The 11,330-nt window shown below is 51.2% G+C and overlaps 1 protein-coding gene across 2 annotated transcripts; it reads left to right on the top strand.

Moving 5' to 3' along the window:
• Positions 1–1,725: 1,725 nt before the first annotated feature.
• LOC145541133 (intercellular adhesion molecule 2-like) lies at positions 1,726–11,330 on the top strand. Of its 2 annotated transcripts, none has more exons than XM_081576755.1 (5): positions 1,726–1,839; positions 5,222–5,496; positions 6,974–7,231; positions 8,456–8,776; positions 9,438–11,330. In XM_081576755.1, the coding sequence occupies exons 2-5, from the start codon at positions 5,259–5,261 to the stop codon at positions 9,623–9,625; spliced, it is 1,005 nt and encodes a 334-aa protein (XP_081432881.1). In that variant the 5' UTR covers positions 1,726–1,839; positions 5,222–5,258; the 3' UTR covers positions 9,626–11,330. The 2 variants fall into 2 exon arrangements, with proteins under 2 accessions (XP_081432881.1, XP_081432882.1); XM_081576756.1 differs by lacking the exon at positions 1,726–1,839 and adding an exon at positions 4,122–4,162 and having other exon boundaries at positions 5,232–5,496.

Genomic DNA, 11,330 nt, shown 5'->3' with positions numbered 1-11,330 from the left:
AAGAAAAGTTAAGGGGACAGAACCCTCGTCTGTGCTGATGATAATAGGACCGCCCCCCACCGCCCTAGGGCACGTGGCCCTTCCAGCATTCCCATCTATCCCTTGGCCTGGGCCCTGCTGACCACGTACCCAGTCCCTACCTGAAGCCCAGGATACATCTGCACCCACAGTTCCCGCGGCACTGGTGCGTGGGTGTGGGGGCACGGCTCTCCTGAGATGGAGAAGAGAAAAGTGATCCCCCATCAGAGTTCCTGGGGTGGCGTCAGCAATTTCACCCACAGGTCTCTCCACACCACCCCTGACCCCTGGCTACCTCTTTCAACCCCAGGGCAAGGCCCTGACAGCACCCAGACCCCCAGGCTCACTGAAGCTCCCCTTTTCTCAGATGCTGGATGGTGGTGCTGAACCGTGGTTAAGTCCTGCAAGCAGGGTTGCTGTAGGGGAGGGGAAGGAGACGGCGTGGCCAGGAGAGCAGGGGGCTCAGGCCAGGCACTGGGCAAGGCAGGTAGTGATGGTGGAAAACCACAGGCCCCTCCTCCTGGGGTTCCGACTCCTCCTCCTGTTGACCCTCCAGGGAGACCTGGGGACTGTGCATATGGAAGGGGACACAGTGTCAGACTCTCCCTGCCCCTGGCCCTTTCCGTGCTGTGCTCAGTTGCTTCAGTCTGTCCGACTCTTTGCAACCCCATGAAATGTAGCCTGCCAGGGTTATATGTCCATGGGATTCTCCAGGCAAGAATATGGAATGGGTTGCCATTCCCTCCTTTGGGGGATCTTTCTGATCTTTCTGAGTCTTCGAACCTCAGCCTCCTGCATCTCCTGCATTGGCAGGGGGACTCTTCACCACTTGGCCACTGGGAAAGCCCTGTCTTGGTCCCAGACTTGATCTAATTTGTGTCTTTGCTAAGCCAGGACTTTCAGTGGTAGGCACGGAGCGGCAGGCCTGTGAGAGCAAAACCTCTGCTTGTGGGTGAGCCCAGCTGGCTGCCTAGCACCCAGCTCTGAAACTCTGCCTGTTTCTAGAAAGCTACTCTGCAGGGGAGGGTTTTTTTTTTAATTGTTAGGTGAAGTGGCATATGTGAAGAGATCTCAGGACACAATGGTTCTTAGTTGTAAGTAGAAGAACCACAGGGTGGTTGGGCATGTCAAATACAGGGAAGACCTTGCTCCCTGATGTTGACAAGCCTCCTGCAGGGATTCAGTGGGCGGCTCATCCTGATGTGTCTTGTTCATCAAAGACCCCCAGCAGCACAGAAACCAGAAATCCAAAGAAAGGGTGCAGAGGGAATTCCCTGCTGGTCCAGTGATTAGTAGCAGTTTCACTGCCATGACCCAAGCTTCATTCCTGGTTGAGGAACTAAGATCCCCAACCAGGGGATCTTCAGCATCTATGGCCTCAACTTTCTTGGTCCCTTGCATGCATGCATGCATGCTCAGTCGTGTCCCACTCTTTGGGACCCCATGCACTGTACCCCGCCAGATTCCTCTGTCCATGAGATTTCCCGGGCAAGAATACTGGAGTGGGGTGTCATTTCATTCTCCAGGGGATCTTCCTGGATCAGGAATCGGCTCCACATGGGCAGGTGGATTCTTCACCCAGAAGCCACCTGGGAAGCCCCAGTATATATTTACCAGGTTTTAGAGCAAGCGGTAATAAACTGAAAGTGATGTTAGTATGAGGTCAGAGCTGGGACAGGAAGCACGTGACTTCTGAGAGGGGAAATCAGTCAAAACCAGACGACAGTCGTTGAACCAGCAGCAACCCAGGGAACAACGGCTGCTGGAGGCTGGACCCCGGCCACCCTGCTTCCCCATCACAACACCTGTTAGCTGATACAGGTAAGGAGATGCTCCCGGCTTCCCTCTTGGCAAATGGAAGGTGCTTGGGATAGATTGTCAGTCAACACTTGAGTTCTTGTTCTCTCTCTCCCTGCCTCCCCATAAGCCCAGGGGCTGGAGTTGCTACAAAATTTCTTCCAGCTGGTTGATCGTTGCATGAGGAGCTCACTCTCGTCAGCCATCTCTCTGAGTCCAACAGCTCTGTGGTTATTTCCTGTTTTTGTCGTTTCTCTTCCTCTTCTGCTCTGTCAACCACACAACCGTCTTAGAAGCGTGGGGCTGCCTTCCCACCATGGCCCACGTGGGTCCAGGTTATCTGGACTGAGCTCAGAGCTGATGCTTAGGGGACAAGTATAGTCCTTAGCCTCTTGGGGTCACACCCAAGGTTCCTGATGAATCCGATTCAGTGAAGTCCTACCTGGTTAGAAGGGACTTTCCTACTCTCTGGCTCATAGTCTCAAGGAGCCTCTTCTTTCTAGATATGTAGGAATTTCCTTTTTCCCTTTGTATTCTTTTTGTAAAATTTAATATGTGACACATAATGAACACATCTATGTAACATGCATGTGCATTGTACAGTGAGATATTACAATGAACATCCCTGAACCCAACACTCAACCCAAGGATTTACTACCACTAAACTTTCCATCTGCCTACTATGCTAATTACCTCCCACCCAGACATAAATATCTACCCTCCCAAAGTCTGTTTCTACTGTTCTCTTGATATTTTTAATTTAGTGCTTTATCACATGCATTTATTTTCATTTTATTTAATAGTTATATAACATATTCTGTGTGCCAGCTGCTGTTTTGAACACTTTTAAATATTGTCATTTAATTAGTTTACTCCACACACCATTCCCATGAGGAATGTGCTATGGTTAATCCCATTTTACAGAAGAGAAAACTGATGCCCAGAGAGGTTAAAATGACTGGCTCAGTGTCATAGAGATAGGAAGATCGGGACGGGTTTCTGGTTCTTAGTGCAAGAGTTTCTCTAGGGCATATATCTAAGGGTGGAATTGTGGGTTATAGGGTGTAACAGAGGGTATAATACCCTCTAGGTCCATCCATGTTGTCAAAAATGGCAATATTTCATTCTTTATGGCTGAATAATATTCCGTTGTGTACTTATACCAACCACATCTTTATTCATGCGTCTATGGATGAACATTCAGGTGGCTTTCACATGTTGGCTATTGTAAATGATGCCACAGTGAACACTGGTGTGCATATATGTTGTTGAATTAGTGCTTTTGTTTTCTTGAGGAGAATACCCAGAATTGAAATTGCTGGATCATACGGCAGTTCTATTTTTCATTTTTTCAGGCATCTCCACACTTTTCTCCACAGCATTTGCACCAATTTAGAATCCCACCAAGGGTACACGAGGGCTCCCTTTTCTCCACACCCTTGCCAATGTTTTTATTTGTTGTCTTTGATGAGAACCATTCTGACAGTGGCTGGGTGATATCTCATTGTGGCTTTGATGTGACTTTCCCTCATGATTAATGATGTTGAGCATCTTTTCACATTTGCTTCATTATTCATGATAGAGAGATGTTGTATTAAAATATCTTGCTATGATGATGGTTTTATCTCTTTGTTGCTCCTTCAAGCTAAGTGCTTACAAGTTTACAACAATTATAATTTCTGTATGAATTGACTGTTTAATTTAGGTACTCACTGTATCCCTAATAAATATTTTTGTCTTCAATTCCTTTTTCTTTGATATGAATAGACCTTTCCCGGCTTTTCTTTTGGTTAGCTTTTGCCTGGTATATCATTTTTCATTCTTCGACTGTCAACCATTCCACACTCTTACTCATCAGATGTGTCTCATAAATAATGTAGAACTGGGTTTTGTGTTTAAATATTTTTAAAGTGTAATCTGGGGAACCTCCCTGGTAGTCCAGGTGCCAAGACTTCGAGCTCCCAATGCATGGGGTCTGGGTTCCATCCCCGGTCAGGGAACTAGATCTCAGATGCCACAACTAAGACTTGGTGCAGCCAAGTAAATATATACATATTATTAAAATGTAATGTGACATGAGAATTTAGAAAGGACTGTGACCATGACTTCCTCTAAACCTGCTAAAAACTGAGTTTAAAAACCTGCATTTTCTTTATATTTGGCCTTGCTACACGCATATGGAATGCGCATATGGAATGTTAGTTCCATAACCAGGGATCAAACACTTGCCCATTATGTGGAAGCAAAGAGCCTTAACGACTGGAACCCCTGGGAACTCATAAAAGCCTGCATTTTCACAACAATCCATAGCTGACAAGAATCCTAATCAAGAAGGTTGCCTTCCAAGGTGGTGTGTTTGAGCTGTTTTTCTGTTGTTTTTCAGTCTCTAAGTCGTGTTGACTCTTTTCAACCCCATGGACTATAACACACCAGGCTCCTCTGTCCTCTACTATCTCTTTTTTTTTTTTTTAGTAGATTTCTTTTTAGAAGAGCAGCTTTAGGCTTACAGCAAAACTTAGGGGAAATAGAGACTTGCCGCATATCTCCTCTCCCCACACATGTACAGCATGTCCTGTTATCAACATCCCCCACCAGAGTGGTCCATTTGTTATAATAGACAAACCTGCATTGACAGGTCATTATCACCTAAAGACCGCCAGTGACATTACGGTTCAGTCTTGGTGTGTACCTTCTGTGGGTTTGGACAAATGTGTACTGACACCTATGCACCACTGTCGTAGCAAACAGAGCAGTTTCTCCGTCCTGAATATCCTCTCTGAAATTTCTGTCCATTTCTCCCTCCCTTTAATCCCTGGCAACCACCAATTCTGAAATCAACCAGTCTTCATTCCTAAATTCTCACCTCAGTTCCATCACCTAATATCTTTGTGATTTAGGCAAGTTATTAGTTCACCTGACCCCTGAACTTCCTCAGATGCACAATCAAAATTGGTAGATTGGGGCGATAATGAGACAATGTATTAAAACCTTAATTTAGTCCCTAACAGAGAATAGGCATCGATGAAATGCTACTTTCGTTTTCCTTCCTCTTTGTCTTAGTAACGTGAAATCACGTTTAGCTAAGAAAAGAGACAGGAAAGTGCCTGGGGACCCTGTGCATCACCAGAAATCTACAGGGGGAGGGGCAGAGGACAGAGGAGAACGTCCAGCGATCGCCTCCCAACCCTCTTTCCAACTTGGAAAGTCCCTCCCTTGTTGACCCCAATAGTGTGTCCTGTGGGATTCGGGGTTCCCCAGATTTGGGGCGTGTAGCGCTGACTGTCCTGTGTGCACACATATCACACACACATGAGCCCCGGGTGCCCGCCCCACCCCTCACAGGAGTGTGCCAGGAGGACTAGGTTATGTCCCGCTTATCAGCTGACTCCTGGCTTCTTCTGCCAAGCTTCTTGCAGACCTGTTGCCCTTGGAGCTGGCCTTCCATGTGGCCTCCGCAGGACCATTCAGATAATGAGAGGAAATACAGTCATCAGCTGACAGAAGGCTGGGGTTCCAGAACGCAGGGGCAAGTCCTCACGGGCCGCCTCCGTGACCAGCGCCCTTCACCTCTCTGCAACCAGTCCTCAGCTGTTCCTCTGAGCCTGTGGACACCACTCGAGATGTCCCCTTTAGGTGGCTGGGGAGCGCTCACAGCCGTTCTCTCGCTTCTCTGCTGCCGAGGTGAGCCTGGGGCTCTAGACTGGGTGCGTGTGAGGCAGAGGTTAGGGCGCTGTTCCCCTGGTGTTGTGTGGAGAAAGGGGTCCTGGTCCCGAAGTCGCTGAGGATTTGAGCACAGCGGCTGCCCCCATGGGTGCGGGATGCTATGCAAGCCTGGTTTCCCCAGGACCCCATGACCCCAGGGCAGCAGATGGGGGACCTGGCCTTCACACTTTGGGTTGAACAGGCTCCATAACTTCAGGCTGTGTAGATGTGGCAAGTAGTGGAGACTGATGGGGAGACGAAGGGAGGCTGGGGCTCAAGGGAATGTGAGGGCACGTCCCAGCTGGTCTTCAGAGGTGACCCAGTAGACAGCAGACGTCAGTGGAGAGCGTCGTCTTCCGCTGACCATCAAAGTGAAAACGAAGCCCCTTCTGCGTGGTCCAGGGTTCGGTGAAGGAGAATGCCTCCAGGTGCTGAGCACTCTGTTTTGGAAAGCATCTCAGGTGCTTTCATGACAACCATGCCTGAAAGGGATGACTAGCCCATTTGACAGATGGAGAAACTGAGGCTCAGGAGGGAAGCACTTTGCCCAAGACCGCAGAGATGGCAAACGCGGGATTCAAATGCAGATCTCTCTCTCTCCCTACAGAACCTTTCTCTTTCCCCAGCTGAGGGCTAGGTGGGGGTGTGTGGGTGTTGCTGGTAGAAACACAGGACACAGCACAGGCCCAGCTGGCCGAGATCAGGTCAGATTCTTGGCCTTCTTCCTTACTGGGCTCCAGCCATCCTCGTGTCTTCTCCTCCAGGGTCTTTGCGCTGGTGGTTTTCTGCCCTCTACAGATACCTGGCAGCCAAGCTCCCCCCATTTCCTTCCTCCTTTCCTCAAATGTCAGTGTTTCCATGAAACCTGAGCACAGCATTGCACGTGGCAGCCCCACCCCACTCCCTATGTCCTTTCCCAGGCACTCTCCACCAATGACAGGTTAGTTCGCTTGTTAGTTACTCTGTGTCCTTGGCGGCAGTGTGAGCTCCACAAGGGGAAGCCTTGGTCTTCTTCTGTCTCTGATGGCTCCCCAGAGCCTAGAATTGTGCCTGCCACACAGCCAGTGTTCTACAATGATTTGCAGAAGAGAGGGAAGGAGTGAGGGAGGAGCCGAACTCATGGCCATGGGGCCTGAGAGGACAGAATCCACCTCCATTTCAGGGAGGCTTGAGCAGAGGAGGGGTCATTTGGGCTGGGGGGCGAAGTTCGATTATAATCTCCATGGGGATAGAAGATGTGCATGAGGAAGTCTCACCTGGAGTTGACAAGCGGGCAGAGCGATCAGGGGCAGGGAGACAACTAGGGCACAGCCCCCTTGGTCTAGACCAGAGGCAGTAATGTCTGAACAAGGAGAGAGGAGCTGAAGGGACCCCTTGATCAGAGTGCCCACCATGGGCAGCTCCACCGGGAAGGGCAGCGGGGGTGTCTGCTGCCCAGTGTGTTCTGCCCTTCCAGGGTCTGGTGAGAAGGTGTCCGTGGAGCCAGAGCACCTGATGGTGGGGTCTGGAGATTCTCAGTTCATTAATTGTACTGCCAGTTGTACGGACCCCAAGAAACTTGGTCTGAAGACAGACCTAAACAAGACTCTCCTCGAGAGCCAGCCTCAGTGGAAGCTATTCAAGGTCTTCAACATCTCCAAGGATGAGGAGCTCCTGTGCAGTTTTACCTGCACCGACAAGCAGACGACGGAAGTTTTCCGCAGCACCGTGTTCTGTAAGTGTCATCCACAGGGCCTGGTCTGCAAACCCACACACCTGTGCTGTCTCTGCTCCTGGGCCCTCTCCTATGGCCCCCACCTCCCTGGGCTCCTGGATCCAGGCAACAGGCTCAGAATCTGCTCACAGTCTCGCCTGGCCTCCTTGAACTCTGCCAGCAACCGGAATTTTGAGATTTGCTCAGAGGCAGACAACCCAAGCAAGGTTTGGACAAGTCTAAAAGTCGTTTTCGACCGTCTCCCCCCAGCTGGGGAGCACCCCCATTAGCAGAACAACCCACATCCGATGACAAGCAACAGGGACCCCATCAGGAGGGCTGGCACACTCTCCAGTAATCCATTCACCTCCTGGAGAGGAGGTCCTGGTCTTATCTCCCCCTGAGGGCCCTTTGCAAATGTGTGACCGTCACACAGATACACACCTGCCCACGGGCCTCGGAGACCATGGAGAGACCAGGTTACTCTCAGAAGCTCGGCACCAGGGTATCTCTCAGAACTATCATCAGTGGATCAAATGAGTAGAAAGATGTCCTACATCTACCATATTATCCTGAGGTAATGGAGGCTAGATATTCTAGTTCAAACATGAACCCAGGGAGATGTCCTGGTGGTCCAGTGGCTAAGACTATGCACTCCCAATGCAGGGGACCCGGGTTTGATCCCTGGTCAGGGAACTAGATCCCACATACCACAACTAAGAAAGACCTGACACAACCAAAGAAATTTTCTTTTAAAGGAACTAGGGTACCATCGAGTTTAATAGCTAAGGGATAGAGATAGCTCTAAACCTGATTCTGAAAATCAAGGCAGCTCTGACTCTAGGCCCCGCCTCTGAAGAATCTCACAATTCTTGGCCCCGTTCCACTGAGTACTTCCTTCTAAGTCTCTCTCAACAAAACTATCCAACTGTTTACTTTTTGAAATTTCTATTGAATTTATGGAGAGCAAAGAGACACAACCAAAACTTTTACCTTTCTAGCTGACTGAACAGATTCTGAATCTTTTCTCTGTTGACTCCAGGTCACCTCCTTCTTGTCCATTCCAGAAGTCATCATGTCCCTGAAACTACCACCCAGGACATCCTTCACCCTGAACTGCTTCCTCCTTCCAGCCCCAGCCCACTTCCTGAGAACACCGTCGTCACAGGGGATGGTCTGGGCTGGGTGGGGCCTGCCGGAGCTGCACCCCCAGCCTCTCCAGACCTCCCTTCCGCTTTCCTGCAGACCCTCCAAAGCAAGTGCTGCTGACGCTGTCGCCCACCTCAGTGGTCATAGGGACACCGTTCGCCATCAAGTGCAGGGTCCCTGCCGTGGCACCCCAGGAATGCCTCACTCTCACCCTGCTCCGCGGTAATGAGATCTTGTGCAATCAGACCTTTGTGGGGACAACCCTTTCCCCCCAAGAAGCCTTGGTCACCCATCACACCACAGCTCACAGGGAAGACGGCTACTATAATTTCTCGTGCGAGGCCCAGATGGACCTGCGCTCTCGCGGCGGTGGCCTGGTCCACAGGGTCTCAGATCTCCAGAGGCTTGAAGTCAAAGGTGAGGGGGAGCCCGCAGATCAGGAGGAGGGACATTCATTTGCTGCCCCTCAGGGGAAAAAAACGCCTTCGCCCCACCCTCTGCCAGCTCAGGGACGGCACTCGGGGAAACTACACTTGATCCCTGGGGTTCCCGGGAGCTCCTGGCGAGTTCCCATCTTGGATGCCAATTACGTGGCCATGAGTGAGCTGGGTGACCTTAACCAAGTCAAGCTCCTCTCTCTGGCCTTGACCCCCTCTCTGCAAAGATAAATTTGACCTGAATGACCCCTAAGGTCCCCTGGAGCCCTTCTCTTCCGTGACAATCGACGGCCAAGATGCTCTTTGTCTTCAGAGAGTTTGGCAGAAGCTCCCTCATCTCTGCCCAGGGAGGGGCTTAGCCTGGACCTCGCCAGAGTCCTGAGCATGAGGTCTGGCAGCGCATGGCAAGGGGACCATCTGAGTGCATCTGCCCTCATGGTCTCACAGAGGCTGGCTGGTGGCCTGGACCCTGGTCCTCCTTCCCTCTAGTGATAACACCGTTTGCCACCCATCCCTGCACTGCAGACTGACAGCTGGATGCCCAGGGGTGCGGGGGTGGGTGACAGGTAGATGGCTGACCCCCTTGGGCCTGGCATCTAGGACGAGAGGACTTCTGTGACCTCAACCTCTACTCTCCCCAGAGCCCGTGCCCAACAACCAGATGGTGATCATCATCGCGATTGTGATAGTGCTGCTGCTCTTTTTTGGGACATTAGTCCTCCTGCGCTTTTACTTCAGCCATAAGTGGCTCCGGAGTCGGACCGATCATTATCGTGTGCAGGCCGCTCAGAAGAGGCTGATCGAGAGTCACTGGGCACAGCCTATGTGAGCAGCGTGGCCACTGTCGTGGCGGCCACGGAACTCAGTGTGGCTCCTTAGGCTGCGGTCCAGGCCTGGCTGAGGGCCCATGACAAACAGCCTCAATACAAACAGCCGAACTCAACCCTGTGCCTCGTGTCTCCTCCTGGGAACGGCCAGGAAGGGGAGCCACCAGGCCTGCCCGAACTTCTGGTTCCACAGGTCTCCTCAGCCTCTCTCCGCCCTCTCCTTCAGAGGCCTTCCTGAGCCCAAGCAAATCCAGGCCCTGCTGTGCCCCAGGCTGACCCACCCGGGCACCAGGCACCCACTGTCATCGGCCCCTGAGTGACTCCTTCCTCCTGAGGGAGGGTGGGCAGCCACGCCCTGGCCCAGAGGGGCAGGGAGACCCTCTCTTCCCATGTGGCCCTCCAGGACATGGCTCTGACTTCTCTCTTCTGCCAACAGAGACAGCAACCAGGGGTGAGTGTGGGGGCGCCAATGGCTTGGCTCCGGGAACCACCCCGCAAGGCCTCCCCCGCCACTCTGGGCCTTCGGAGAGCCATGGAATCAAAAGCAGTCCTCGCCTCTTATATCATTTTCCGTTATTGGACCAAATGGAGACCCTACAGCCCTGGTCATCCAGAGAGAGGGGTAGAGGAGGAGGTCGAGGGAGGGCTCCGTCTCCCAAGCCTCTGCCAGCCGGGGCAGCGATCAATGGGACAGGGTTGGCCTTTCATGTGTCTTCTGGGGCCTGGACGGGGCTCTAAGGGGCTCTCACCCGGATCAGAGATCAGGTTGGCTCAAGGTCTCCGTGTGGTGGAGACGGGACTCAGTCACCCCGGGGAGAGGGCCTGGTTGGGGATGGGAGGGTAGGAAGTGTTGCCATGGGTACAAAGTGGTTGGCAGGCACGAGAGGAACACGGGGGCTCCAGGGCTGTGTACAGCTCCGTGATCTAGCTGGTGTGGGCCCCAGGGCTGCTGTCTGTTCTCATATCATGAGGCTCTCAACATCGTAGTAGTGAGAGAGTCAATTCCTAGGCAGCTTGATAAGAAGTCTGGGTTCCCCAAGGTGGAGGAGTGAGGGGCCTGAAGTTCTCAAGGAGGAGGAAAGAACAAACATCTTTTTCTCTCTGCATTGCTTAGTCTTAGTCACATGGTGTTGGTGGTTTACTCGTTAAGCCGTGTCCGACTCTTGTGACCTCATGGACTGTAGCCCCCCAGGCTCCTCTCTCCATGAGATTCTCCACTCAAGAAGCAAGAATACTGGAATGGGTTGCCATTTCCTTCTCCAGGGGATCTTCCTGACCCAGGAACTGAACCCAGGTCTCCCCCATTGCAGGCTGATTCTTTCCCAACTGAGCTATAACGGAAACCCTTAGTCACATAAAACGCTTTTTTCTTTAAGTCCAGGAACTGATGATTACAACAAACAACTCAGTTTAAATTCTGTACTGAGGATTATATAATAACAATGTATCCTGCTTGAGGACAGTTTCTCCTTCCTGAAAACCTTTGGGCTAATCCTGTTATTTTAAAATGTAAATTATGGGAGTGGGTCTAGTAAGATCTTTACAACATAAAGACATTCTTTTGATTTATTGTAATAACTAATTTACAAAGTATATAACTCCCTTGGTAACACTAGCGAGGGGGGCACTCTCCATTCCCCTTCTGATGTCTGTGTCAGAAGCTTTCTCTGTCCTTTTCCTACTTTAATAAAACTCTGCTACACAAAA

The sequence above is a fragment of the Giraffa tippelskirchi genome, chromosome 3 (genome assembly GCF_054371585.1).
Source record: "Giraffa tippelskirchi isolate mGirTip1 chromosome 3, T2T-mGirTip1v1.2.pri, whole genome shotgun sequence".
NCBI lineage: Eukaryota > Metazoa > Chordata > Mammalia > Artiodactyla > Giraffidae > Giraffa > Giraffa tippelskirchi.
This window is presented reverse-complemented; position numbering and strand designations above follow the sequence as displayed.